The 23980-nt window shown below is 43.4% G+C and overlaps 1 protein-coding gene across 1 annotated transcript in view; it reads right to left on the bottom strand.

The window, feature by feature from the left end:
• Positions 1 to 3991: 3991 nt before the first annotated feature.
• The window catches only part of LOC130121574 (astrotactin-2), a 134133-nt gene continuing 114144 nt past the window's right edge, over positions 3992 to 23980 (bottom strand). Inside the window, 4 exon segments of the mRNA XM_056290420.1 lie at positions 3992 to 4022; positions 4679 to 4787; positions 6172 to 6237; positions 8723 to 8877. Coding sequence (XP_056146395.1) covers positions 3992 to 4022; positions 4679 to 4787; positions 6172 to 6237; positions 8723 to 8877 — 361 coding nt within the window.

Below are 23980 nucleotides of genomic sequence, written 5' to 3'. Positions count from 1 at the left end.
CATGGCCAGAGATGATATGAAAGCCAGATCTACATATTCAAAGTAGAGAGCAGAAACAAAAATAAACAAATGAAAATGACTCAATAAATAGTTTTGATGCCAGAGTACCATTTGACATTTTGTATTAGTATTATCACTTCGTGAATAAAGAGAAGCAGGAATATTTCTTTTGTTGTGAATTTCTTATTGCGTAGCGTTACTGAGCACTACTGAGCATCTCCTTCTAGCGCTCAGCACACTACCTAAGCTCCCAGTGACTTTTTTTTTTGAAAGAGGTCTCCATTGGACACATGGCCTTTTTCTGCACATGTTCAGGAGACAGGAGGCTTACAAGGGCATAACAGTTGCAAAGAGAAACTCTTTAGTATGAAGGAAAAAATTGTATGATCCATCCAAGGGAGACTTGTATGGGGGCAGACACCAAGTTAAAAAAGTTGCACTTGAGATTGTTAGATGATTTTCAACATTTCTGTTTTTATTTTCATGCCTTGACAGCTTCGCTAAACACATTTAACTTTAGAGCCTGCAATATATTTTTTTAAATTTCTGTTTCCCTCCCCCAGAGATTGACTAACTAATCCAATTTATCTAACTGTGGCTATGTTAATAAGTGAGTGAGTGAACTTCTTTTCAGGTTAATGAGATGCTCTGCATCTAAAATCTTTAAGAGATAATGGGTCTATGTAATAAATTGTTAAAAGGCTTTCAGGCCCTACTGATGTATTATGGTATGAATAGGTGAAAGGTATGAAAGATTGAGGTGAAATAAAAGTTGAAATAATATGCGCACCAAAAAAAAACCAGCAGAAAAAAGAAAGGTGGACGGATAACCTTCTGCCCGGCTATCATCCGCCATTGGGCAGGATGTTCGCACTGAGACAAAGCTTAACTAAGAGACACTGCCTTGCCTATCCACTGCATTGAGTGTAAGCCTGGGAACCTGGGACAAATATAAAAAGGTAATAACGACAGAAATAAGTTTGATTTTCATAAATTCTCAGACCATTTGAGAACACTTAGTAATGCATACTACAAACGTGTAACCTATGGTCAGTGTACCCTAAAGCAGACATGTACTATCATCTAGCTAGTATGGAGGACCTGATTAAATACATTTGTCAAAAACACAATGTGATGTCAATGGACAGATGCTAATATATAGGTAATAATATACAGCTCCTTGTAGGAGCTCTGTAAAAAAAAAATTGTTGCTCTAACCCCCCTGATCCAGATGTAGTAAATCAAAAAGTTGCCTGCACGTTTGATTTAGGCAGTCTAAAAAAAAAAAAAAGGGGGGACAGCTATGGGCAATTTCATGAGGTGAAAGATATGAATTGCTCATTCTGATGTCTTTTTGTAGTTAGATATTGAAAATAACACCAGAAGAGGCTTAAGTGCTGATCATCAGAAACAATTAGTTGGGGAACTGAACAAATACCATTGAGTCCAAAAGAACAGAGTGACAAGATAATGAACAAACTTAAAAGAGTGACTAAATAAATACACTACATACAACCGTGACAGGTTCTGAAAGAAGCCATTCATTTCCATCTGGAGATAATGATGAACAGCAAGCAACAAGGATTACAGAATATGATAAACTGGGATTGAAAACTTTTGAAAATTCTGAGTATAAATCGCCAGATATGGAAAATGATATTGGACCGGAAAAAATTCTTCAATATTATCAACAATTGCTGTTACTACACAGATGATCCGTTTAACCTGAAGGTTAAGTCTAATCATAAAATATTAATTATCTACTTTAACAGCAGAAGCCTAATTGCCAACCACCAAAACGTCAAAGAATATCTGTCAGTTTAAGAAACCATTCAATATAATTTCCCGGCCAATGCAAGTTACCTCCCCGGGCGCTGTACAGCGGCTGCCCACTGCTCCTAGCTACACAGCTAGGATGGGTTAAATGCAGAGAAATAATTGCCCCAAGGCAATTAATAAAGTAATAATAAATAGATAAAATAAATAATAGCTATATCAGAGATTTGGCTCAGCCCTGAGAAGGGTGTGGACTTTGAACGGATACGAATTGACTTATAAGAACAGGAAGAACCGGAGTGGAGGGGTGTGACTTTGTACGTGGATAACAGTTTCAATTATAAGGTGGTGGAAAGCATGACAACAGCAGTTGATGACATGCTAGAATGCAGTACAATAGAAATCTGCATGAAAAAAAAAATGTAATTGGGAGCTGTATACGTATATACAGCACCGGGATCAAATATTGAAATATTCAAGCGGATAGGCTCCAGCATCCCCACGACCCTGAGATTAAGATAAGCGGTTTTGGATGGATGGATGGATATTTATTTGTGGGAATTTCAGTATAGATCTGTTAAATCCAAATAAACATAAAATGACAGAAGAGTTTATCTGCAATGTACTGCATGAGCTTATATCCAAAATCACTAGACATCACACTGTGCCACACTAATAGCTAATATATTCACAAATGTTATGGAAAACAATACAGTGAGTGGGCTATTAATAAATGACATCAGTGACCATTTACCAGTTTTTGCAGTCTATGACAGTAACTAAAATAAGGATAAGGATGCCATTAACTTGAAACACAAATGAGTAAGGACAGAAGAATACATGAATGAATTTAGAAATTAATTACTAACACAAAATTGGAGAATAACATACAAAGAAGATATCGACAAAGCATATGAAAGATTCTTAAAATTATTCAAATAAGCAAATTAGTATATGACAAAAGTTGCCCAGTAAAACAATACAGTACAAAACAAAAATATACAGGTAGCCCATGGATCACTAAGGGACTACAAAATGCCCACAAAAAGAAAAATACCCTTCAAAAGAAAATATAGAATTAAGTTTAATAAGTTAATATTATGGGAATATGTAAGAAGTAATACTATAATAGAATATTAGAGAATAATAAAAACAACATTAAAAGTATATGGAGTGTGTCATACAGCATTATTAGAAATGGATCTAGAGACTCCAGTTACCCTCAGTATTGTATTGATAATGATAAGACCATAAATAATATGGATGATGTGGTGTGGGGACCAAAATTGGCAGAAAAAAACCAATGACCAAGAAACAACCAAAGAGGGGGACTGATGATGACTATGGAGTTAGAAATATGAGTTTAATTTTTCTTAGAGCAGTAGAAGAAAAGGAAGTCACGGTTATTGTAAGCAAATGTAAGAACAAAACTTCTATTGACTGGAATGAAATTAATATGACAATGGTCAAGAAAATATGCTATTGTAAAATCACTAATACTTCTGTAACTTGTGATTTCAAACTAGTAAATTTCCAAGCAAAATTAAAATTGCAAAAGTTACACCATGATATAAAAGTGGGAATAGAAATCACTTCACAAATTACAGGCCTGTTTCTTTACTTTTCCAATTCTCCAAGATATTGGAAAAAACAATCTTTACTAACAGACTAGATAAATTCATTGAGAAGCATAAATTGCTGACTGACAGCCAATATGGATTCAGAACAAACAGATCAACATCTCTAATGGCTAATTAAATTAATAGACGAAATTACTAATTGTATAGACAAAAAGGTATGCAGTAAGAATATATATATAGATCTAAAAAAAAGCTTTTGATACCATTGCTGCTTTCTCTAATCTGTATTGAATTTGACAGTGTAGTTTTTACTGGTGACAAGCCCCAGGACAGAGGAACTAAAGGACTGTGTTGTGTTCTCGGTAATTATGGACTTACTCAGCATGTGACGGAGCCCACACACAACAAGGGGTACACTCTGGACTTAATTAGTATCTCCAAAGGTCTGAATATTTCTAAGGTTGTGGTGAATGATGTTGCTCTCTCCGATCATTCTCCCGTGTTTTCTTCGAGAGTACTATATCTGTGCACACAGATGCTCAAACAGAGGTAATAAAAAAAACCAGCATATCACTGAAAGCACCAGTGAAATATTTATTCAGATTTTCTCTTCGACACCTGCCTTCCCCTGGGTCTCAGTCAATGAGCTTGTAGATAATCTTAATTCTAGAAATACAGATTCAATTGATGACATTGCACCCACTAAGGCATGGATGGGCAGCATGATTCAGAAAGGGCTGGTGTGGGTGCAGGTCTTTGTTCCAACCAAGCAGTTACACACCCGATTCTATTAGTCAAACAATAGTCTTTGCTAAGGACCTTGATTTGTAAACTCAGGTGTGTAACTGCTTGATTGGGGATTTAAAGGAAAGGTTTACAAGATGGTCGTGAGACCAGTTATGTTATATGGTTTGGAGGCAGTGGCACTGATGAAAAGGCAGGAGGTGGAGCTGGAGGTGGCAAAGTTGAAGATGCTATGATTTTCATTGGCAGTGACGAATAAGAACAGGATTAGGAACTAGTATATTAGAGGGACAGCTCAGGTTGGACAGTTTGGAGACAAAGCTGAGAGGTGGGCCTTGCTTCCCACGATTTCCTTTCCTCTTGCTGCCAGAACTACTCAGCGATAGCTAAGCCAATGGTCAGTAGATCTCTACTTTTGATACCATATTAAGAGGCCGAGAAAGGATTGCATTTTCTTCACGGGCTGACGCCATCGTGGCACATAATGTCCCTTGTTGTGATGCTGACAATTGCATTGACCGTCAGGGTCTGTCAACACACCCTCCTCAGTGATCATGTTGCCAAGGAACTGCACAGACCGATGCAGAAAGTGGCACTTCTTCAGGGACAGCTTGAGATTGTGGGCTCTCAACCTGTTGAACACCATTTCAAGCCTCTGCAGGGCCACCTCTTCAGTTGGAGCAAAAACTACGAGGTCATTAAGGTACACAAGAAGGGCCAAGAAGTTCTGATCACCAAAAATTGTCATCATCATCCTCATAAAGCTAGCTGGTGAATTGCAAAGGCCTTGTGGCAGACTGTTTTTTTCATGCAGCGCAACAGATGTGGTGAACACTGTATTTTTTTTCGTCCTCATGCATAGGGATATTGTAGAACCTCAAGGTTAAATCCATGGTACTAAAAAGAGCATTACAACCCAAGGCAGCAAGGCATTCAAGAGGGTAAGTATTTTTAATAGTTCTTGCATTCAACCAACAGAAGACAATGCAGATGTGGATGTCACCATTCTTTTTCCAGCAAATGACAAGTGGTGAGTCATACTCACTTGTCGACTTTCGGATTATACCTCTCTGTGACAGTGGAGCTAAACAAAGAGAAGAAAACGCTCCCGCTGTAAATAGTAAAAGGAAACCATCTAACTTTCTTATTTTTTTTTTTTGGCTAAATAAAAATCCCAGGGTCATGTGAATGAATGAATGAATGAATGAATGATGACTTATTTCGAATATGTAATCAAGGAGGATATAACATACAGATAAGCCATTGCCAATAATCTGAAGTGATCAACAAATCCACACACCAAACCCAGCAAACAAATCTCCGATTCTCCGTATGCATCAGATTATTTGTTACATGTTGGAAAAGGAGGAGGAAGTATACACTTATTTTATCCTACCTCTTCTCACCTACTCTTATGTTAATTCAGCTACTATACATTTCAAACTCAATTCCCACTGTACTGTATAGTTCAAATTCAATGCAAGTTGTGCTGCACAATACAAACTCAACTACTGTGAACAATAGGAGAATTTTTTTTTAAAAAAACCATCAAAAACAAATGAGAGAAAGGAAAAAAGAAAATATGACAGGATATGTAGTTTCTACTGTCCTGAGATTTTCTCCTCAGCTTGAAGAACACATCTGAGCACATAAAGGATCACTTGATAGCAGAAAATATATTGTTCCTGTAAAAAGCAAAAATAAAAAGTAAAAAAAAGTGTCCGCATGAAGGATGCACTGTCCAAATGCTGCATTAAATTGTAAACTGTTTAATACTCAAAAAAAAAGGACATCACCTCTGTTTGGACTATCCCTGTCTTTGATGTCTCATATTTATGAAAACATCTGAAATGTCAAACTGGAGGAAAATTTGCATGATAGTACACAATCATTCAGAAAAGTTTTTTAAGTTTCAGCAAAAGAAAAGCTTCCAAAAAAACCCCAAATAAACAAGGCTGACACACTTACATATGTGTCTAATCCTCCAACGGTGTGCTCCTACGACCTTAAAAAAGGTTACTTAACTGATGGTGATGAGAGTGAAAACGTTTATCGCCGACCCAATTCCTACCCTTGGCCGTGGGATGGGGCGCATTTCCAGCCTTCTGAGCCTCCACACATGGCTCTCCATAGTTTTCTAGGAGCAGGGTAGTGTTTTTGTTGATGATTTAAATCTTTTATGGGAGCACAATGACTCTTAAGCACGATAGCATCCATCTTAATTTTCGGGGACCATGGCTGCTTTCTTCAAATTAATCACACCATCTTACACCACATGGGCAATCAGCATGCGTTGACTAGCTTTGGTCATTATTCACCTCCTCACGTGATTGATTACTTACCTGAAATGACCTAGATGCATTTCATTCTACCTTTCATAGCACTACTAGCTCCCCCTGCAGGAAGCCCAAGTATGAATGAATGAATGAATGATGAATTATTTCGAACATGTAAATAAGCTGGATATAACATACAGATAAGCCATTACCAATAGTCTGAAGTGATCAACACATCAACACATCAAACTTAACGAACAAATCCCCATATGCATCGAATTATTTGTTACATGTTCAAAAAGGAGTAGGAGGAAGTATACACTTTTTTTTACCACCTCTTCTCACCTACTCTCAAGTTAATTCAGTTACTGTACATTTTAAACTCAGTTCTCACTCTACTGTGTAGTTCAAATTCAATGCAAATTGTGCTGCACAATACAAACTCAACTACTGTGAACAATAGGAGAAAAACAAATAAAAAACATTCTAATACGATGTACAACCCAAACATCCACTTGGTATCATAGAAAGAAAAATGAAAGAAAAAAAGGAATAAGAAATGTTTAGAGATAAATAACAATCAAACAGTTAACACAACTCTTTGTCATCCCTATATGTCTTGATAATCGGTCCTTTGTACTTCTTGAACTGCGTAATGTTTGTACTTTGTTTGACTTGCATGCTCACTGTTCCGCAATGTTATTCCAGAGATTGAAATTGAAGCCTAATTATAATGACACCCCAAGTTCTTATTCAATAATTCCAGTCCTGATCACTTCCAGACAACACAAAATTAATTTATGGCATGACTTTTAATGATCTCAGACCTGTATGCACACATAAACCACCTGCTGCTAATCAACCCCTCAAGAGAACTTTGCCAGTGACCCTGAATATGGCACTTCTGAATGTCCAATCTCTTTTTAACAAGATAATTCTTATTAATGATTTGATTTTAAACAGTAATATTGATTGCATATTTTTAACTAAGATATGGCTTAATACTGAGCAACCTGCTGCTCTTATTGAAGCCTCACCACTAAACTACCATTTTTCCTACTCCTCCAGGAAAGGTAAATGAGGCGGCCTCCCTCAGCACTTCTGCGAGGGTGAAGAAATGGTCCGTTGTTCCACGGCCAGGATGGAATCCGCATTGTTCCTCCTGGTTTGACAGTTGGTTGGAGCCTCCTTTCCAGCACCCTGGAGTAGACTTTGCCAGGGAGGCTGAGCAGTGTGATACCCCGATAATTGGAGCACACTCTTCGGTGCGGTATGTATAGTATGCATACATTTGGTGCAAAATTGGCCCCTTTTCATGCAAATGAGCCTCATTGCAAAGAAAGAAGTCCCAATTTACAAACACCAGTGCTAATTGTCACACGCAGTTAGTGAAAATCATGTGTCTTCAGAGAGTTGCTTGTAACTGAAGCACATTTATAAGGGGTATCGTGCCCAGACTTTCCAGTGATCATGACAGCAGTGATTGAGCCAGGCGAAGGCTTCATCATGCCAGGCATACTCATGAGCCCATATATCACAGGAGAATACCACTTGATTTAACTAACAAATCATGTGCAGATACAGGTCGCAAGGTCTAAGATTACCGGTCTCATGTGAACATGCTATTTGCTATACTTGATGACATCAGTGATGACATTGAACCTCCCTACTGTGTTCTTGGCACAAATACACCATTTATACTGTGCCACATGGATAATTCTTTATGGACCTGTTTGTGCTGTAATATCAATCGCGCAATATACCACTCAGCCCCTGTCAAATTTCTCCCGTGTCCCCAATGGAGCTGTCCAACTTTATGGTAGGAATGAGAAGCTCCACTTGTGTTCTGGATCCCATCCCATCCAATCTTGGTTAGGACTGTCTCCCAGCTATCTCTTAACTCATTACAGAAATCATTAACTCCTCCATCAGCTCTGGTTCAATCCCCCATGCATTTAAACTGGCTGCTGTCACCCACATCCTCAAGAAACCTGAGCCTATCTCCAATCTCTTCTTTCTGTCAAAAGTACCGGAACATGTTGTCACCTCCCAACTCAAAGTTCACCTCATCTCCAACAACCTGCTTGAACCATTTCAATCTGGTTTCCGCTCACAGCACAGCACAGAAACAGCCCTCCTTAAAGTCATTAATGGCCTCCTCCGCTCCTCAGACTCTGGCCCCCTCAGCATTCTCATTGTCCTTGACCTAACTGCTGCTTTTGACACCAACTACACCATTCTTCTCTCCTGCCTTGAATCCTCCCTTGACATCACCAGTGCCGCCCTCTCTTGGTTAAAGTAATATCTTAGAAACAGACAACAGTTCATCAGCATCAACAACTGCACCTACTTCACTGTTCCCCTGTCCCAAGGCATCTTCCAGGGTTTGGTGCTTGGCCCTCGCCTGTTCATCCTTTACATGCTCCCCCTTGGTAACATTATATGTTGTCATGGTCTCCATTTCCACTGTTACACCGCCGACATCCAGCTCTACATCTCTACTAGATACATCACCACAACAACTTATTCCAATCTGACCAACTGTCTCACTGAAATTAAATCATGGATGCAAGCCAACTTCTTCAAACAAAATTGTGATAAATCTGACATGATCATCATTATCTGTCCCAAAACCATTTCCAAAACCACTCACAACTTCTGCCTTACCATCGATAACCCCATTTTGTCTCCCTCCCTACACATCCGCAACCTAGGAATCATTTTTGACAACAACCTCTCCTTTGAACACCACGTCTATCAAATCAACAGAACTGCCTTTTTCAACCTAAAAAAATATATTTGGTTTGAATTGATTTTGACATACTACATTAATCTGCACATTGTTTTTAATGACAATAAAATTGAATTGAATCTCTGTGGGGAAAGTCCTCTCTGCATTTGACCCATCGTAGCTGTGTAGCTAGGAGCAGTGGGCAGCTGCCATGCAGCACCTGGGGACCAACTCCAGTTCATCTTGCCATGCCTCAGTCAGGGGCACAGACAGGAGAATTAACCCTATCATGCATGTCTTTTTGATGGTGGGGGAAACTGGAGCACCCAGAGAAAACCCACCGCAGACACGAGGAGAACATGCAAACTCCAAACAAAGGATGACCTGGGATGACCCCAAAGGTTGGATAACCCCGGGGTTCAAACCCTAGACCTTTTGCTTTGAGGCGACAGCGCTAACCACTGGGCCACCATGCCCATAAAGCTCATCTTCGCCCATCAATTTCCTTCTCTGCTGCTGAAATCTTGATCCATTCCTTGATCACACCCGGAATTGACTACTGCAACAGCATTCTCTATGGCTCATCATCCAAAGTCCTAAAGTACCTCCACTACTTTCAGAATTCTGCTGCCTGCCTGTTCACCCACCCCCACTCCCATGACTACATCACACCTGTCCTCCAGAACTTCTATCGGCTCCATGTCCCACAATGGATCCAATTCAAATTCCTTCGCCTCATTCACAAAGCTCTCCATATGCAGCCCCCGCTCCTACCTCACCAATCTGCTTCACTATCATACTCCTCCCTGCTCTGATGCCAACCTCCTCTCTCCACCTCACAAGACCATGCACCGGACCTGGGGTGACAGAGCCTTCTCCATTGCTGCCCCCTCCCTCTGGAACTCCCTCCCCAAACACATTAGAGACTGCAATGATCTGTTGATATTCAAATCATTAATCAAAACTCACTTCTTCAAAATTGCTTTTAATATGTGATTAATGTATGTTTTATGTTTTTGGTGTGTTGTTTTATGTTTATTTTAACATATGTAAGCCACCTTTGAGTACTTTGAAAAGTGTTGTACAGATGAACTGTATTATTATTATTATTATTATCTTTTTGTGAATCGTACCTTGAGACGGCGCAGATAACGGTTACAAGTGATGTGCAATTCATAGTGCCATCAGCAGCTGCAATCCATGCTTGGTGAATTCACCTGTGAATACAGAGTGAGTCTTAGAAAAGAAAGAGACATCCGCACATAGGAAAAGAGGAAACAGGATGGCACGTTAACAGATAATTAGATTGATGGATTACATTTATATAGCATTTTATCTAGACACCCAAAGCACTTCACAGAAAAGGAGGGAAACTCACCTCAACCACCACCAATATGTAGCACCCACCTGGGTGATGCACGGCAGCCATTTTGCGCCAGAACGCTCACCACACATCAGCTTGGGGTGGAGAGGGAGGAATCATTGAGCGAATTACACAGGGGGGTGATTAGGTGGCCAGATGAAGAGAGCCAGGTTGGGAATTTTGCCAGGACACAGGGGGACCCCCTACTCTTTCCGATAAGTTCCGTGGATCTTAAATGACCTCAGTGAGTCAGGACCTCGGTTTTAACATCTCATCTGAAGGACGGCATCTCCTACAGCACAGTGTCCCTGTCACTGCACTGGGCATTGAGATTATTTTTTTTTAGGACCAGAGGGAAGACTGCCCCCTGATGCTAAAATTTTCACTGGGAGTGACAAAGAAGGACAGGATTAGGAACGAGTATATTAGAGGGGCAGCTCAGGTTGGACAGTTTGGAGACAAAGCAAGAGATACGAGATTGAGATGGTTTGGACATGTGTGGAGGAGAGATGCTGGGTATATTGGGAGAAGGATGCTGAATATGGAGCTGGCAGGGAAGAGCAAAAGAGGAACGACCAAGAGGAGGGTTATGGATGTGGTGAGGGAGGACATGCAGGTGGCTGGTGTGATAGAGGAAGATGCAGAGGCCCGGGAGAGATGGAAACGGATGATCCGTTGTGGCGACCCCTAATGGGGACAGCCGAAAGTAGTAAAGAAGACTGCCCCCTAATGGCCCACCAACACCACTTCCAGCAACTCATTTTCCCAGGAAGTCTCCCATCCAACTACTAGTCAAGCCCATACCTGCTTAGCTTCTGTCACATTGAGGGTACATGATGGTATAGCTGCCGATATACTTACTTTTAAATTAAGTTCTCTTTAAAGTCAAACATACCAAGGTATGAGTGGAACGTATTGTTCTCGAACGTAGTTTAACCATGTCGTGTGATATGCTACTTCAGTACACGTAAACAACAGATATTACTGGGACCACTACAGAAAATTGCAGCTGAACATTTAACAGGAATTCACAATGTAGACACTACCACTGACTATCCCTGTAACAAACTCGCCACAATTTTGAACATTGACCATACACAGTCCAGCCATGAACTAGGTTTTGACCTAGTCTTGTTTAATCTTTCTGTTGTCTGAGGGAGCTTGTTTCAGTGCCGCTGAGTAATTGTGTTTTTTTTGTTTTTTTGTTTTTGTTTTTTTGTTTTTTGTAATATGGCCTGTTGGGGCATTGCTCACATAGTTTGTCTGTTCTTGTTATTCAGTAGACTGGATGCGGTATTCCCCAAGAACCTCACAAAAGATGCCGAGGCCCAAATCCCATCCCCACTGCCTCCCCGTCTCCTTTGCCCAGTAAAACAATGTCAGCATATAACAGTCACATTGTTTAAATTATGTGGCCACATAACTGGCAGAAGGATAAAATGGGATAAGAAAGGGGAGGGGAGCAGGAGGAGAGGGCGGGATATTTACCAGGGCAATTTGTTAGAGTTTAGTTTAAGACCCAGGACATGAGCCTGCCAGCCCATTGTTGCTGTTTTTGGTTGGTAAAGGGGTTGGCATCGATGACAGGTACTTTTTCCTTCTGCAGACCCTAATTACAGTGCTATTATGTATTAAAGTCCTCTCTGCTCTGAAATTAAGCCTCCCAAAGATTGAAATTTGGAGATTTACATTTGGTATGGTTAAACAATGGACAAAGAACTTATTATTGGAGAAAATGAGACATCAAAAAAAAAGGGGGGGGATACTTTCTCATATTTTTTGATCATGACCACAAGAAGGTATTTTGGCCAGGGGTATAATTCCGCTGTGTTCACACTACACCCACCCAGATGACAACTGCTGATGAAGTTTTTATCCAAGGCATAGACACCGGCACAGACACATAGAGACGCTGCAGGGGGTTGAGTAGACTGGTGGACAGACATGGAGTCTGTGGTGTCTGAGCTCACTACTGGCACTCAGTGATGATAAAGATCGCCTGGGAGAACAAAGGACCCGCTGTGGTCTGGACTGCCACAAGAATGTCAAAACATTCAGTAACTACACACACAAACACATACACACTCACTGACACACAGACAACACTTTGAGAGATACTTTCCTTTGACTATCAATTTTACTACATTGTTCACATGCAGCTCTGCTGTGCCTATACTGTACCTAGCTTTCTCCAGGTTCTGTTCTCTCTTTATTCTGCTCCCTATCTGTTTGTTTCTTTTATCTATTCCAAGGCTGTCTGGCCGCACACAAATTATTTGGAAGTGGATTGGTATTGTCTTTGTGCCATATTTTTGAAAGCTCAGCAAACAATGAGGCAGACAAATGGCGGATTAATGTTTGTGTAAATTAACCCATGTTGCCATTAAAGTAACTATTGTCTCCTAATTTAATGAGACATTGGAGACATTGAGAAATGGGAGATGCTAACAGAGGGTTGCAGACAGCCAGAGAAAAGGGGGAAGAATGACAAGGGGAATGTGAGAGAGAGAGCGAGAGAGAGAGAGAGAGCATCATTTAGGGCAGTATTTCTGGCATGCTGAGTAGAGACTGGGTAGCAGGGGATGCCTTTTACATGACATCAGCATTTGGACCTACATCTGTTGAGCCACTCCACAAATCAATCAAGGCCACTAGGCGAATATTATTCCCCAGAGTATGAAGAATTGTGAAGGCCACCAAAACTCATTTACAGCTTTGACTGAAATCCCAGATCAGACTAGTGGAAAAGGACCTGTGTCCACATAATGGTTATTAGCTCATTATTCATAAGACATTGGAAAATTTGAAAATCGTGCTGAAAGGTTTTTTTTTTTTGCCACTCAAATGAAGGGGAAATTTGAAATTTGGCATCAAATTTTAATTTCCTTATTTTGTGATATAGTCTGAAAATTACAAAATTAGGAAATTGATGTCATTAACTAACATTTAGGTAATTATTTCTCTGATTCTGGAATTATAGATGGTGGTCTGTGACAATTATATTTAGTGTGCAAATCTAATTTGTTGATGAAATACAGATTAATCCTAAGTGATGCATATATCACAAAAGAGTAATTAATGTTGTGATGACCTTTTTCTGAGCAGTAGTCATTGTAAAAAATGTTATTGCCAAACTCAGATGAAAGCAAATCAAAAAATAATGATAATAATATTAATAATAAAGTAACAATGTCAGTGGTGCAGCCAGGATTGTAACATCAATTTTAAAATACAGATTAATCAGGAACAAACACGCTATAATATCATAACATTTCCAAACAGGGTCTGGCTGCAAACATCAGTAGTCAGCACCACCTCTGCTGTAAGCTCCACCCTCAGTACAGGAAGTTACATCATTCTCTCAGCAAGTTGGGATGTAAAATTTGAGATTACCTTTTGAATATCTCATAAAGACATTCTAAGACCACCATGAGGTGATCTATTTGCAGACCACTTAACCCTGAGTATGTCAGTGCTACAGCCGGACTATTACTTTTTCTGGCTTCTCTCCATGCCAGTGGTTTAGTCTATGGCATTCTCAAAAACAAAACAAAACAAAACAAACAAGCAAAAAATAACTACATCATTGGAGCTCTGATACCAAGTTCCTAATTTTCAGATTTTTGTTATTAATATTATTATTATTACTATTATTAGTCATAGTAGTAGTAGTAGTAGTAGTAGTAGTAGTAGTAGTAGTAGGGGACAAAGCATAGGCACCCTTTTGTAATTGTTCCAATTGTAATTATATTTTTTTCGCTCTTTCTTTTTCTTCATCTGTCACTCTGAGCTTAGTTCTCCCTAAATTCCCATACTGAAAACCTCTTGATATTGCTGGTCTTGTCACTGTTGTCAGGTTGGTTGGCATTGAGAGATGGACCAAGCCCCAGGTCAATGGCAATCTAGGTAGCGCTATAGTCACAAGAAGAATTTTACAGTTTCAAAAGATTTTCATGGTCCCCCTGTGTGACCTATGTGCATGAAAGTTTTTCCACATATGCAGTAGGACATGGTGAACAATTTTGCTCATAGAACTGCCAGATCGTTTTTTATCTGCCATTTTGGATTTTTTTTTAAACTTTTTGTACTTCTAGAAATTTGGCCTAGTTTTAAATTCCATTGGCAGTAATCCTCTAGGGATGGTTGTCTTTGTGGACAAAATATTGATATTTTGAAATGTTGTGGTGAGTTTGCATGGGGAATGAGAGATAGATTTCTCTTTCGATCACAACTCCTGTGCATACACCACATGACCTCGGGCGTGCTGTTTAATTTAAACACAACGCCAAAACCAAACAACTGACAGGAAAGGAGAGGCAAGTGGCAAAGATTTAGTTTGAATGGCAGTTCCTATATCCCATACACTGCACAACCTCAGGAGTGCTCCTTTATTCTGCCTCTTTCCAATGGTTGCCATACAATGGCTCCCGTAACAAGGTCACTATTGAACATACAAGTATCAGTCATGATCCTGCAGTCAGTCAGTCTGTAAAATGGTCATCTACCTAGTCCAAGTCAAACATCCCAACAACAACACAACAATAATCAAAACATGAACACAACATTAATAAAACAATGATCTGAACATGAATGTAAAAGTCCCATAATCCCTTACGCTTCCCCAGTGCATAGCCATCAGTTCAGCAACCATATTCCATGGTCGCTACAATATGTTTGCAATATTAGCAACATATATATGCCAAAAAGAAAAGTGGTTATGGCTCCATGACCGTTTGCTTGATTGTCATAAACTGTTGTACAAATGAATGAAGGTGTTAGGCAGAGGTGTAAAAACCAAGTCCAGAAAGTAAAAGTCCAAACCATGTATTTGTTCCACTCATGCACTACACCAGCAGATTCTAGTCAATACCACTCCTCAACTAGGTAGGGAAAACTAACTAATGAAATCAGCTGGTTTAGTAACATGGTTGGAACAAATACACGGTTTGGACATTTACTTTCTGGACCTGGTTTTTACAACTCTGGTGTTAGGTAATCATGTGTGCAAAAGCATTACAATATAGTCCCATAATTGGTGCCATTCTTGCCAGGAATTACATCTTATGCATAGTTTAACCAATTGTAATAGATTTGTCCATCCATTATCTTAACCGCTTATCCTGCTCTCAGGGTCATGGGGATGCTGGAGCCTATTCCAGCAGTCATTGGGTGGCAGGTGGGGAGACACCCTGGACAGGCTGCCAGGCCATCACAGGGCTAATAGATTTGTTACACATATTATTGGGCCAAGTATTATCCAAATCCGAAAATTGGTCAAAACTACTTCAAGGGGGTGTGACCTCTAAAATTTCAGCTTATAGCTGAGCTTGCGATGAAACGATCACTATAAACTTGCTAAGGTCATCAGACAGCCTATTTGGGACATTCGTTTTGTATCAATCAAAGTATGGTCAAGTAGTGGAGATCTTAACCAAATGTCAATATATATCAATTGTTTTATGACAGGCACAGAAAAATGTAGAAGCTCATTTCAACTTTGGAAATACCCATTATGGTATATGAGTCAATAATCAAAGCTTTCATAGTTTATCCGTGTGCACAGCTGGCACCCTGTGGTAATCTGTCATTCATCTACAGGACACTGAAAACATGTCACCAATGTAAGTGCTTTCATTAACAACCAACAAAATTGCACTTATTTGAAAGCATTGAATATTTTCAAAACGTGTGCTGTAAAATTTAAATTTACCTTGGGCTACTAGGTATGCAGTTTGCATACACTGAATACAGCATGGGGTGCCACATTGTCCACTTCAATGAACTGACATAAACGCCACTACATATCACAATTTCTACATTTGTGCTTGCCCCCCATAATGTCACTTGTAGCTATATTTATTGTTGTTGCTGTTATAATTATAAGTAGGAAAGTGTAAAGATGCATTTAAATGAACAGATCAAGTAAAATATTAATATGCTGACTGTCTAAATGGATATATGAATAAGAATATGTAGGTGAATGAGAAGAAGCTTCTCCAAGTTATTTGGGTATCACGGTTTACAGGGTAACAGAGGACAGCATCAGCTGTACTTGACTGCATGATATAAAATCTACTTATGTAATTATTTGCTGTTCAATTAAGCCTTGGAAAAAAACTGAAAATATAATAAAATAAAGTGATGTAAAATTAAACACCCAATCAAACATGTTTATCTTTATATAAAAAAAGAGTCAACCATGCAAATTGCAGCTGGAACTCATTAAGCTGGTTAACAGTCTTGTGTGGGAGACCAGTGGTAGACTGCAGACGTATTTCAACTCAGTAATCACAAAAGCATGCATTAGAAATTTTGTATTAGGATGTTTGAGAAACGATTTCATTTGGGCTTTGTTTCATGAATAATAAAATAAATTTCTGGTTATTTATACAGCTAATTCATCAGCAAAAACTAATGCCTTTATTTTCACCTTGTTTTATTTTGACTCTCTAACACTATTCAAATGATATAATTTAAAATATGTATTTAAAAACATTATCTGTTTAAACAGAAGATGTCTGTTTAAACATTAACTTTGTGAAATGTTTACATATGCTAAATTTTACTTTATTAGGCAATTAGGTAATGTGAGTATAACTATAAAAGCTGAAAACGTATTTTTGTAATTTTAATTAATTGGGGCATTTGAAAAAAAAGCATTTGTTTAGGATTAAGAGTCAATCGGTCAACCATCAGATTTGTGGAACAACGAATATAATAAAAACAACTGAGATAATTTCGCATTGAAATAAAAAAAAATTAAAACATTGCAATAAAATGTCTTTATGTATGCTCAATAATCCAGGTAAGGAAATCACAGAAAGGTGAATCAGTTCGTCAGGACACAACTTTTATTGACAGAAACGTTTCATCACTCATCTAAGTGACTTATAACGACTTACAGTGATTGATTGATCCTGTTAAAAAGTAACAGGATGCACTTTAGACCTAACTTATAAAAAAAACAGCTAGGCCACCCTCTTCCAGAGGGCCTGGGGATATGAAAATATGTAAAATCAGGGGGCCTAACCTCAATCAGGGGAACAGTGTAGTTATGTCAAATATATGTCAAATCCAAAGGAGGCCAGGCCAGAGTTGGCTTCCCTTGGTGAAAAAGAATTGAAGGATTAACCAATCAGATGAGGCAACCGTCATGCCACTGCCAATTAGCCAGGACTATGCCAAGGGAAGCCAGCCACCCTTTGGCCACACCAATTAAATCAGGTATACTTGTCAGCATTGGCAAGTAGTTGCATGCAGTTCTGGAGGGCAGAAATTTGGAGTTTTTAGTAAAAAAAAAAAACATTACCAAACTACCACTGCAGCAATAATTTAAAATTAAGACTGATGGAAGGCTGACGCCAAAACTGACGGGTTGACGACTTCACCAGCATGAAAGACAGGAGAATGGCCTTCCTCTTCAAATAGGGTGGGGGAAATGTACACCCCCCTCTCTCTATGTGGCTATACTGTTGGCAGAACTGCCCATGTTGTTATGTATGCATTTTTTGATGTGGTTTTATTGTTTAAATGTATTGTGCCTTGCTTGACTGGATTTACCTGCATGTGTTTGTCCACTTACGCAGTTGTTTTATTATTGTAACGTGCATGGCTAATGGGTTGGACTCTTTAGTCGACTGGTTAACGTGGTCGCCCATGGTGCGGGAGACCCAAGTGCGCCTCCCGGCTGCTGCAGTTTCCGGCTGCCCCCTGAATTCGCTACATTATGATTGTTTGCACACAGAAAATAAGTACCACATACAGCACCTATAGGGCTAGTTCATCTGTTTTGATAAAATTGTGATTGTTTTTAGCTTCTGCAGATCTGATACTTGGTTGTTAGTCTTTCAGGTCTTATTGTATAACGAACATTTGGCCTAGTTTTAAACGGTAAGTATGGCAAGTATTTGTGTATGTCAAGCACATACAAGGGGGTTTGTAAGTCATGTGTTTGATACATGTGGTCTACTGATACACTACGATGTGAACATAAAACTTTAAACGTCATCTGATTGAGTTTGTGAGTGAATGCTTCTTATATCAAATTTGTACTGTGCATCTGGGTAACTGGTCAATATTGTATAGCCTATATTTTGTATAGCAATAAGGTAGATAACTAGCATGTGCAAGTCCTGTATGATACAATTTGTGTAAAATGATACCGGGCGCTCTAATAGCTCATCGGGTTACATTACTTTGGCTGTTAAAGCGGCGATGTACTCCGGTCAATTAAGCCCCCCCCCCCCCAAAAAAAGATATAGTTTGGAGGTCTTGTCTCACTTGGCTCCCTCAAAAAATTTCCCCACGCCACCACTGGTAACAATCAGAATGTATGCGCGTTTTGCACCCATGTGTAGGCACATCTTGCTATCTGAATAATGTGCCCTTTAAATAGCAGGGAAATACTGCGCCATTGACTTTATACCAAGTTTTTGTTAGTTACGGACGCGTTGGCGCAATCACTTTACGCTGCCTCAAGATAGCAACATGACGTCACGAACTACAGATGGAGGGCAGGAAGTGATTTTCTACACAGGAAGCACTATCACAAACTTTCGAAATGCCTATGTTTGGCGTCATCCACTGAGAAACCACAAGGAGTTTGTATTGAGTACCAAAAGTTGTTGTTCATGAGGGAGGAAAAAATGCAAGAAATTGACCAAAACACCGGGAAAAAAAATAGCTTGCGAACCGTCGTCTGCGGTCGGGAGGCATAACGCGCGTGTGCAGTGACCACTTCATCAGAAAAAAAAATCCCTCTTCATAACATAAGGATCACGTCCAACATATCTTACTTCCTGTTTATGCCGTTCTCTCATAATACCATCTAAACTATCACAGTTCGGGCTAAACTACCTCCATCTCGTCCTCCATCTGAATCTCGCGCGTCATCAGAATCACGTGACTTCAAACTGATCACATAATTTTGTTGCCAAACTGCGCACGCATATTATGGCTGACGTAGGTCATAAAAGGGTCTATAAATTAATACCTTTAGTTTTGCTAGACCTGTTCTGGCAACCCACAACACAAGATGACATTTTAAAAATTTAAATATCAATTGATCAAAAAATCCGCTTGCGCTCTGCATTGATTGGAGATGGAGTATTAGGGTTTGTGGAAGACCCCAAGCGCACGACACAAGACAGAGATGGGGTTAGCCGAAAACTGGCGTACTTTATTCCTTATGCGTACAAATAGTCAAACATAGGAAGGCAATGAGCGACAAGGAAAAAACGGAAAGTCCAAGGGGGAAAAATGCTCGCGGGTAATCCAAACGGGAACACGGCAGGATACTTCCACGGGGAAACTTTGCAAGGGAAAAACATGAACCAAGGGCTGGGATGAGTTCGTAGAGAAAAGGACCGTGAGAGGGGAGTAGCCGCTACTGCGGGTGCGGGGAGGTTACAACACGAACTGACAACAGGCACATGGGAGGCCACCAAACTTAAGCCCAGCCCTGATGACTAAGCCCGGCCCTGACGAGCCGATTGGCTGCCCGCGCGGGGTGGGCGGGCCACGGCGCGGGGTGAGCGAGCCATAACAGTACCCCCCCCCCCCCCACGGGAGCCACCAGGCGACTTGCCCGGCTTGTCGGGATGGGAATGATGGAACTCAGTGAGCAGCCCAGGGTCCAGGATGAGCTGGCGGGAGACCCAGCTACGTTCCTCCGGACCATAGCCCTCCCAGTCCACCAAATACTGGAACCCCCGTCCTCGGCGCCGGACGTCCAGCAGCCGGCGGACCTTCCACTGGGGGTGCCCATCCACGATCTCAGGGGGAGGCGGAGCCGGGGCCAGAGGCATCAGAGGACTGTGGGAGACAGGCTTAACCCGCGACACATGAAACACGGAATGGGTCTTCAAGGAAGCCGGAAGCTTAAGACTCACCGCCGCGGGGCTGAGAACCTTCCTGATCTCTAAAGGGCCCGACAAACCGGGGGTTCAGCTTCTTCGCGGTGGACTGAAGCGGGAGATCCTTCGAGGACAGCCACACCCTTTGGCCTGGTTGGTACGTAGGTGCTGGAGACTGGCGTCGGTTGGCTCCCCGACTGGTGCGCTCAGCTGCCCGGAGCAGAGCAGCTCTGGTCACCTCCCAGACGCGACGACACCAGTTCAGATGGGCCTGCACGGAGGGAACCGCCACTTCCGACTCCTGCGCAGCAAAGAGAGGCGGCTGGTAGCCCAGGGACACCTCAAAAGGTGAGAGGCCGGTGGCAGAGCTGACCAGGGAGTTGATGGCATACTCGACCCAGGGGAGGAACCGGCTCCAGGAGCTGGGCTTCTTGGCGGCCACGCACCGGAGGGCAGACTCCACGCTCTGGTTCATCCTCTCTGTCTGTCCGTTAGTCTGTGGGTGATAGCCAGAGGAGAGACTAACAGAGGCACCCAACCCCTTACAAAAGGCCCGCCATACCTGGGAGACGAACTGGAGCCCTCGGTCCGAGACGACGTCCAGGGGAAGGCTGTGGAGACGGAACACGTGGCTCGTCAGGAGGTCCGCCGTCTCAGAAGCCGATGGGAGTCTGGGGAGGGCCACCAGGTGCACGCCCTTACTGAAGCGGTCCACCACTGTCAGGATCACAGTGTTACCCTGGGAGGGAGGCAGTCCGGAGACAAAATCCAATGCCACATGGGACCAGGGCCGACTTGGAGTTGGGAGGGGCTGCAGCAGGTCCGCGGGTGCCTGGTGAGAGGCCTTGCTGCGAGCACAGACGGAGCAGGCCCCTACGAAGTCCCTGACGTCGTTCCTCATGGTGGGCCACCAGAAACGCCGAGCCAGAAAGGTAAAGGTGCGGTGGACACCCGGGTGGCAAGCAAACTGACTGGCATGGTCCTACTGGAAACCCGGGGCCTGACTGCGTCCGGGACGTATAGGCGGCGTGGAGGGACGTGGCTCAGGGTGGGATAGGAGCGCAACACCTGCCTGACCACGGTCTCGATAACCCAGGTAACCACGCCAACCACCCTGGCCTCAGGAAGGATGGGAGTCGGCTCCTCTGTAGCTGGCTCCCTCCTCGGGTGTTGTCGGGACAGGGAGTCTGCCTTCGTGTTGCGGGACCCGGGACGATAAGTCAGTTTGAAGTCAAACCGACTGAGGAAGCTGGCCCACCGTGCCTGCCGACCATTGAGGCGCTTGGTTGCCCGGATGAACGTCAAGTTCTTATGATCTGTCCAGATGGTGAACGGCTGTTCCGCCCCCTCCAGCCAATGGCGCCACTCCTCCAGAGCAGCCACCACTGCCAGCAGCTCCCGGTTCCCGACATCGTAGTTCTCCTCGGCGGGGAGGAACCGGCGAGAGAAGAAGGCGCATGGGTGGACCTTCTGGTCAGATGCTGACCGCTGGGAGAGGACAGCCCCCAACCCGGTGTCCGAAGTGTCCACCTCTACGATGAACTGCCTCTTGGGGTCGGAGTGGAGCAGGACCGGGGCGCTGGTGAACCTCTCCTTGAGGGACTGGAACGCAGAGCGGGCAGCCAGGGACCAGATGAACGGCTGGGAGGGGGAGGTCAGCCTGGTGAGAGGTTCTGCCACGCAGCTGTAGTTCCGGATGAACCTCCGATAGAAGTTCGCAAACCCGAGGAAGCTCTGTAATTCCTTCTGTGATGTGGGATCGGGCCAGTCCACCACAGCCTGGATCTTGCGGGGGTCAGCCCGGGTCTGTCCCCTCTCAACGATGAAGCCCAGGTAGTCAACGGAAGGGGAATGGAACCGGCACTTCTCTGCCTTGACGAAGAGCTGGTTCCGGAGGAGACGTTCGAGTACCCGGCGGACATGCTGGACATGTTCCTCAAGGGTCCTGGAGAACATGAGGATGTCATCGAGGTACACCACCACAAACTCGTCGAGCATGTCGCGGAGAATGTCATTCATGAGAGCCTGGAATACCGCCGGGGCGTTGGTGAGGCCGAACAGCATGACCAGGTACTCATAATGACCCCGGGGCATCTTAAAGGCTGTCTTCCACTCGTCCCCCTTCCGGATCCGGACCAGATGATAGGCACACCGGAGGTCCAGCTTAGTGAAGACTGTAGCCTGGGTGAGGGGCTCAAGGGTGAAACTCATGAGAGGAAGGGGGTACTTGTTTTTGACGGTTATCTCATTGAGTTGGCTATAGTTAATGCAGGCTCGGAGGCCCCCGTCCTTCTTCTTCACGAAAAAGAATCCAGCTGCCACCTGGGAGGACGAGGGCCGAATGAGCCCCGCTGCCAAGGACTCGGAGATGTACTCGTCCATCGCAGCCTTCTCGGGGATGGTCAGACTGTACAGACGGCTGCTGGGAAGGGGTGCCCCAGAGTGGAGGTCGATAGCACAGTCATAAGGCCGATGAGGAGGAAGAGATTGGGCCCGGGTCTTGCTGAAAACCTCACCTAACTCATGGTACTCAGGGGGAACAGAGGAGAGGTCGGGAGGCGGGGTACTAGGGGCACGTCGGGGGGATGGGGCGGGAGCAGCCTGGAGACATTGGGCATGACAGGAGGAGCTCCACTCCATGATGGTACCGGAGGCCCAGGCGATGTGTGGCTCATGCTGCACGAACCAGGGGCGCCCTAGGATCACAGGGACTAACGGGGACTGGATGATGTAGAACCGAAGTCTCTCCACATGGTTACCTGCTATGGTGAGAGAGACAGGGTGGGTGCGTTGGGTGACGCTGGCCAGGCAGCGCTCGTCCAGCGTGAAGGCCTCCATGGGCTTCTCCAGCGTCTCTAGCGGGATGTTAGCCTGGGCCGCAAACTCCGAGTCCAAGAAACACTCATCAGCCCCCGAGTCGAGGAGTGCACCCACCGTGAGCCGCTGGTCAGCCCAGGCCAGGGTAACGCTAACTAGATGGTTCTGTGGGGCAGTACGGCGGGAACAGGAAAGTCGGCTCACTAGGATCTCCCGGGGCCCCCAATGAGCCTAGTCTTTTGGCCGAGTGGGGCAGCCGCTGATCAGATGTCCCTTCTGGCCACAGTAGAGGCATTGACCCGCCTTGAACCGGGCCTCCCGTTCGGCCGGACTAAGGCGCGTGCGCCCCAGCTGCATAGGTTCCTCCCCCGTCGTGGTCTGGGGCGCAGGGGGAGAAACGGCCACAGGGAAAGTGGGGCGAACAGGAGTGGGGATCCTGTTAGGAGTGCTGGACGACTGGGGAATGGACGGGGATCCACGCAGGGCTCGCTCGCGCCTCCTCTCCCGGAGGCATCCGTCGATGCGGATGGCGAGCTTGATCAGGTCCTCGAGGGAGGTGGGCTCCTCCCGGGTGGCTAGCTGGTCCTTGACAGCCTCGCTGAGACCTCTCCGGAAGGTGACCCGAAGTGACCGGTCGTTCCAGCCGCTCTCAGCTGCAGCCAGCCTGAACTCCACCAAGTAGTCTGTGACACTGCCACTGCCCTGCTGGATACTGCTCAGCCGAGCACCAGGGTCCTGGCCACCGACTGGATGGTGGAAAACCTTCCGTAGTTCCGCCTCAAAGGCCTCGTAGGTGAGGCAGAAACTGGCCTTCATGGACCAGGAAGCAGTGGCCCACT

The sequence above is a fragment of the Lampris incognitus genome, chromosome 12 (assembly GCF_029633865.1).
Source record: "Lampris incognitus isolate fLamInc1 chromosome 12, fLamInc1.hap2, whole genome shotgun sequence".
NCBI lineage: Eukaryota > Metazoa > Chordata > Actinopteri > Lampriformes > Lampridae > Lampris > Lampris incognitus.
This window is presented reverse-complemented; position numbering and strand designations above follow the sequence as displayed.